The sequence below is a fragment of the Liolophura sinensis genome, chromosome 1 (assembly GCF_032854445.1).
Source record: "Liolophura sinensis isolate JHLJ2023 chromosome 1, CUHK_Ljap_v2, whole genome shotgun sequence".
Classification (NCBI taxonomy): Eukaryota; Metazoa; Mollusca; class Polyplacophora; order Chitonida; family Chitonidae; genus Liolophura; species Liolophura sinensis.
Genome location: NC_088295.1, coordinates 91370394 through 91377542, shown reverse-complemented (window position 1 = coordinate 91377542; position 7149 = coordinate 91370394). Strand labels below are relative to the sequence as shown.

Genomic DNA, 7149 nt, shown 5'->3' with positions numbered 1-7149 from the left:
GGCCAAGGCAGGAATACTTTGTGAGTACTTTGGGTAAGTACGTAAATTTAGGGAAAACATGCTACTGTAATACAGCACAAGAGATAATGTTTTAACAGTTAAAAATCAAGTACATGTAATTTATTAAAGATGTTGTTTCATATATTATTTTAGAATGTATACTTATTATGAATTTTATGTATGTTTGCATTTCACGACTCATTTCAGACACCTGGGAAAATTTGTCGCTGCCCCTGTCCATCTATTAGACTGAACATGTGTTGAAACAGCTCTGTAGGCCTGTATCGGTGGACTTGGTCCTCCCCGAGATTCCTAGCCACAGCTCTCTTGAAGGGTAGGAATTCTTCCCTGCATCGGTCCGGGTCAACAAGTGGATCAAACCTAACACCTTCACTGTTCATCTCTTGCTGCCCATAGTGATCCAATAACGTCTCCAAGTGTACATTGCCCCATGCCAGAAGTCTGTCAAGCCCTGGGTAGCTGGCTGGTTCAAAGATCTGTGTATATAAACCCACTAAAGTTAGCTGCTTGAGTTAACATTTTTGATTGTTTAATTGGCATGAACTCAAAAACTGACACATGTATACCATCATGGTTAGAGATGTGGCTATGTTTTGTCAGTAAAATACTGATGCATTCACTGTATTGTTAAAAGTTCCTGTTTAACTTTGTATCTTAGCACTAAGAGTATTACATATGTTGTTATTGAAGATATTGACTGTAATATGAGAGTCGTTGATAACAGAAAAGTCAACAAACCTGCATAGCTTCCAAGATATCAACCCTTGGAAATCTCCCCCTTATGTTTCCATGTAAGGTTGTAAGAAGCTCCTCTCTTATCGTCCTGAACACCTCCTGCTGGTTTCCTCCACGACGACCTCTGGCGTCAGACAGAGTAACTCCTTTGAACACATTTTCAGGTGTCAGGCTGGTCATTAAACTAGTCATATAAGGGCCATTCTGTTGTCTCATGTCATTGAGTGTTTCCAAGCAATCCTGTAACTGTAAGATGCAAAGAGAAACAAAAATCAATCAAAGGAAAATTTTGTTTTATTGTGTTATCTATTATGCTGAGAGTTAATAAAATTCCATTTGTTTCTTAAATGGAGCTTATATTTATATCATACAGTGTAGGATTAGCAATTGGTCATCATTACCATGGGTGTAAAATTTTGACACTGGGCATTTCCCAGAGAAAACCTGTGTTCTTTGGTAAGTTAATTTATATTCTCACAAAAAGATGGAGTGAGATTGGAACTCATGGTTGGACAGCTTAGTGCATTTTTGTAAGACTTTGTTTTTGTCCTAGCATATTTAACAAGCATTGAATTTACTCTTATGAGGTGTTGTTAATCTCAAAAGGAATTTGTTTTTTACCTCGCCCCGAATTGCTGAAAAGGACACATCATTGTGCTGAAACAGCCTGCTGAGGTGATTAATTGTGTTCAGCACATCTGCAACCAGGTGTAAGAGGGCCACCCATTTAAATGACGATAGTTGTTGATTGAGACCTATGGCTGTTGGGTCGCCATTGTTAGCATCTTGGCTGAGAAGAACCATCAGAGGTTCATAATTCCTTATGACTGCCACAACTGCCTCGCCCAAGCATAGCCATCTGATCTCAAAAAGACGTTTGAATTTGACAGTGGCCATATCAAGTATTGCGGAGATGTCTTTGAACCTCTCAAGCTTGGAGTATTGGACATAGTTATATACACTCCCTATGATCTTAGTAAGTGTATCCAGAGCTGGTATCTGTTGTTGGCAGTTACTGACAGACAATGCCAGTCTGTGGCATACACAGTGAACATAGAGACAGTAAGGGTTCTGAACTTTCATGAGGCCGTTGAGTCCATTCTGCTCGCTTGACATCACATTCACACCGTCGGCGCCCAATCCAACAACCTTACTGAATGGAACACCAAATTGTAACAACACGCTGGCAGTGGCATCAAAGAGGGATTGGGCTTTTCCATCCTTAATGGCTTCCAGTTTCAAGAAGGTTGTTACCACTTGGCCCTCTACGGAAACATATCGTACAACCACTGCGATATGCTTTTCCTGCGACAGGTCCGTACTTTCATCGATCCCAATACCCACGAAAGGGGAATTACTTATAGCAGCTTTCAGCACTTGAATGGAAACTGCATTTAGAGCATCGAGCAGTTGGTTGAAGATTTTGGGACTGGTGTACTGGGCATTGCCAGATTTCTTCAAAGACTTTGCATCTTCAACACCAAGGTTTTGAAGGAAATGAATCAAACTTCGGTATTTAACATTAGCCACTTCCTCATTAGTTAACCATAGAACTGTTTTAAGTGCAACCTTGAATGCATTGTCTCTGTGTGCTTTAGCTTGATTAAGTGTCCTTTGGTGGCTGTCAGCTCCTGCCAGTGAAAGCATATGTGGTTCTGAGACTGAATGTTGTTTAATTGATTTCAGCCTGAAAAATGGACAAACTGGAATTATTAGTTGGTGTTTAAAAGCGATTTAAAAGCAAATTGTAAAATGTACTTTAAATACAATTTTTGATCTTAAAATGCCATTGTTTTAGACAACAATACATTCATGTTGAAAATTTATGTCACAGTAGTTGCAATGTTAATAGCACAATGTGGATGATGATTTTGTATAACAATACCAGTATCAAGCAATCAATCGAGTGTCAACAAAACTGAAAGTAAACCAGACCTGAAATTTCTTGTGCCCTCAGTCCAAACTCCGGGTCGCCCACTCTGACTGCACACTTTACATTTCATTGTGTTGTCAGCCTGACAGTAAGTTAGCCACGGGAACATCTTCGTCCAGCCTGGAGAAAACTTTTTGGTTTCGATCCGCCTTTTTTTCGGCGCTTTGGCCCGTTCCCAACACTGGCTCGACGGTCCGCTTCCAACATGTCTGCTGGAGCCATCACTCTTCATGTCAACGCTAGCGTGTGCCTAGAGTTCAACATCAAGCTCCAAATCAGAATCCTCTCCAGTGTCTGAGTGTACACTAGCACTAGTTGAAGCTTTGTTGAAGAAAGACGTTATCTTGCCTGATTTCTCAGAGCCACGTTTTGACATCTTCCAATTTCAGCGCTTAAATACAAGTGGGCTACACAGACCGACTCCACGTGGTTTGATGTTTCGTACCGCGTGCGCGTATCGAGTTTGAGTGTACTAACGATGGGAATTCCAAAAGTATTAAATCTTTCGATAGACTTAAAATACATTTTAATATCCCAAAAGTTTATGGAAATAATGTTTTATCCAGGGAAGGACTTTTAAGACAATTTCGCCGCTCTTCGTACTTCAGCAAAGGGAGACAACTCCTTGTCCGGCTAATACCGGCTCTGGTTGGATAACTAGGTCACGTTGATCGAAGGGTCGATTTTAACATTTCGGCTCGGTAGGCCTTCTTAAACTATCGTAGTGTTCAGCTAAATGATTTTTAAAATGCTGCCTGACAAGAAATAAAGACAGGATAAGACGGTATGGACATTTCATGTTTTATTGATTTGTAGACCGTCTCAACATATACCTATTTAGCTGGAAAATAATTTGGCTCCCGTCTCAAATCCGCTCAACCCGTCTCACTGTCGCACGCGAGGTTTGCCCGTCGCACGGACGGGGAGACGTATGGCTGGCTAAACCCTTGGTTAGGAGATACCTGGGTTAACACCATTACGCAGCAGATGGCTAACATACTTGCTTAAGGGTCTCATTAATTGTCATACAAGCCATCCTTTAACAGGTTACTTCTTGAATTTGGTCGTTAAATAAATAATAATTATAATGCATTATCTCGCGTGAGTATTTGCCGACTACAGCTCTTGGGAGGCCAGGGTAAGTCTACATGTATAACAGATGAGATGTGAACACAGGTAATGAGCCTTATACATGGAGAATAGATTATCATTTCCGCGGTTTTAATTGGGTGAAGTTTTTGTATAAGCTGCCACTCACCATTCTGGGTCACGTACGTATAGGTAGCCTCTATATCCTGGCGGAACCACTGACTGATGACCTCAACAGTTACACACGGTGTGTATACAAGTGGGCCTGGTATCACACAGGCTAGGGTTTGTTTCCATCTCATCTTTAATAAGACACATCCAGCCCCCCCCCCCCCAGCTAATTGTTAAAATCGTGTTAACAAACACAACAGCCATGGTAATTACTTGGCATGATTCTGTATGAAGCTTTACCTGGCATTTTCAGAAACCAACGTTCTGTATAAGGCTATATGTATGACAAGCCATCGCGCTGTCATTTGTAACAGCTGGCAATAAGTATAACATACATGTATGCACAGGCCTACACACGAATGGCAACATCACCTTGGCGTCTGTTGTAGCCACCTTCTGTATAATATAATTAAACGCGTACACCATGGAGATTAAAACCGCTGCAGTGTGGTAGCTGCCCTATCACACGTAACCGGTAAAACATGATCGCTTGTGAATTTACCTCAGTTAGGTTTATATTCCAAATGTAAATGCTTATATAGTAGTATTTTACACACACCCTAGCACCACGGCTTAAGCTGTTCGGTCAAAAAAAAAAATTAAAGCAGTGAGGCAATTTATTAGACGTCACTTGTCTAGAATTACTCCAAATGCTTTAGGGTTATGAAATTTAACATACAAGCACATTAAAACAATATAAAGCTACCAGGCCTCAGGGATGCTTAGTACATCAGGATAATCCTGATTTATGCAAATGGTCACACGTAACCGGTGAAATATGTCCTCTTGATATTTTACTATTACTATTTACTATTTACTTTTTTTCTATTTACAACTTCTCCCTGGTCATCTTTAGAAGCTATCTTCTGTATAAGTTAGTACAGACCAGCTTCTCCCTGACATCTGTAGAAGCCACCTTCTGTATAAGGTAGTACAGACCAACTTCTCCCTGACATCTGTAGAAGCCACCTTCTGAATAAGGTAGTACAGGCCAACTTCTCCCTGACATCTGTAGAAGCCACCTTCTGTGTAAAGCAGTACATGCCCACTTCTCCTTTCTTTATCAGGCAGTAAACGCCACCTTCTCTGTGACATCTGTCGAAGCCATCTTCTGTAAAATGCCAACTTCTCCCTAGCGTCGATCAGTATAGTTGTTTTCCTTGTCTTCTGTTGGCTTCGTTACTTCCATTCTCTCCCATCGATCAGCTTGGTTGTTTTCGTTATCTTTCGTCAGTTTAGTAGTGTCTGATATCTTCTGTTAGCTTTGTTTGCTTTTATTCTCTTCCTTCGATCAGCTTTGTTGTTTTCGTTGTCTTCCGCCAGTTTAATAGTTTCTGTTATATTCTGTTAGCTTTCTTTGCTTTTGCTCTGTACCGTTGAGCTGCTTGGTTGTTTTCGTTGCAATCCGTCAGCTTAGTTTTTCTTGCAGTCCCCCATAGGCCAAGTTTAGCTCATGTTTGAGGTCAGTCTCTCTGTGGGTTGTTGTATGTGACCATCCAGCTCTCTATACGACTTGTTAAACACACAGGACTTAACGTTGTGCATGTTTGACCCAGTCTGGCCGCATACAATATATACAACCACCAAACAGAAATGTGCTACAAGCATTGCGGCTCAAGTAAAACAGTGTGAGTTAAAAGAAAAAAAAGCAGCAAGAAGAAAATAGTCTGGTGAGAATACGCATGTATCTTAGTAGAAGTTGTCTCTGTTTGCGTGTTTAAACTGATAGCTAAACGGCGCTGACTGTATCTTAGTAGAAGTTGTCTCTGTTTGCCTGTAGAAACTGACAGCTGAACGGCGCTAGCTGTATCTTTGTAGGAGTTGACTCTGTTTGCGTGTAGAAACTGACAGCTGAACGACGCTAGCTGTATCTTTGTAGGATTTGACTCTGTTTGCGTGTAGAAACTGACAGCTGAACGGCGCTGGCTGTATCTTAGTAGGAGTTAACTCTGCGTGTAGAAACTGAAAGCTGAACGGCGCTGGCTGTATCTTAGTAGGAGTTGACTCTGCATGTAGAAACTGAAAGTTGAACGGCGCTGGCTGTATCCTAGTAGGAGTTGACTCTTCGTGTAGAAACTGAAAGCTGAACGGCGCTGGCTGTGTCTTAGTAGGAGTGGACTCTGTTTGCGTGTATAAACTGACAGCTGAACGGCGCTGGCTGTATCTTAGTAGGAGTGGACTCTGTTTGCGTGTATAAACTGACAGCTGAACGGCGCTGGCTGTATCTTAGTAGGAGTTGACTCTGTTTGCGTGTAGAAACTGACAGCTGAACGGCGCTGGCTGTATCTTAGTAGGAGTTAACTCTGCGTGTAGAAACTGAAAGCTGAACGGCGCTGGCTGTATCTTAATAGGAGTGGACTCTGTTTGCGTGTATAAACTGACAGCTGAACGGCGCTGGCTGTATCTTAGTAGGAGTGGACTCTGTTTGCGTGTATAAACTGACAGCTGAACGGCGCTGGCTGTATCTTAGTAGGAGTGGACTCTGTTTGCGTGTAGAAACTGAAAGCTGAACGGCGCTGGCTGTATCTTAGTAGGAGTTAACTCTGCGTGTAGAAACTGAAAGCTGAACGGCGCTGGCTGTATCTTAATAGGAGTGGACTCTGTTTGTGTGTATAAACTGACAACTGAACGGCGCTGGCTGTATCTTAGTAGGAGTGGACTCTGTTTGCGTGTATAAACTGACAGCTGAACGGCGCTGGCTATATCTTAGTAGGAGTTGACTCTGCGTGTAGAAACTGAAAGCTGAACGGCGCTGGCTGTATCTTAGTAGGAGTTAACTCTGCGTGTAGAAACTGACAGCTGAACGGCGCTGGCTGTATCTTAGTAGGAGTTGACTCTGCGTGTAGAAACTGAAAGCTGAGGGATTCCAGGGTTGTGCTTTGTAGAATGTAACTTCTGTGGGCATATGGCAGTGACGCATGTGGTTTACAGGTTTACGGTTAAACATAACATTGAACTGCTGAAGTAACTTAGGCAATTCACGCTGAGGTATCAACCAACATTTTGACATTTATAACGAAAACCAGGGTCACTGCTGGGAGAGTTTAAATTTATCCACAAAACTAAGTATATTTGAATCGGATATGCTCTATAGGGATCCGGAAGAGTGACTTGCTGGGCTGTTGTGAATGACGCATATTCCCTTATATCAGTTAATAACGGAACAAATAATAGTCACACGATACAAGTCATGATGTCAG

General features: G+C 41.9%; 1 protein-coding gene across 1 annotated transcript; it reads right to left on the bottom strand.

Moving 5' to 3' along the window:
* Window positions 1-203: 203 nt before the first annotated feature.
* On the bottom strand, window positions 204-2921 carry LOC135465616 (uncharacterized). Its single transcript, XM_064742896.1, has 4 exons — window positions 2735-2921; window positions 1378-2387; window positions 760-1002; window positions 204-497 (listed from the first exon to the last, which is right to left on the bottom strand). The coding sequence occupies exons 1-4, from the start codon at window positions 2919-2921 to the stop codon at window positions 204-206; spliced, it is 1734 nt and encodes a 577-aa protein (XP_064598966.1).
* Between the last annotated feature and the right edge of the window lie 4228 nt (window positions 2922-7149).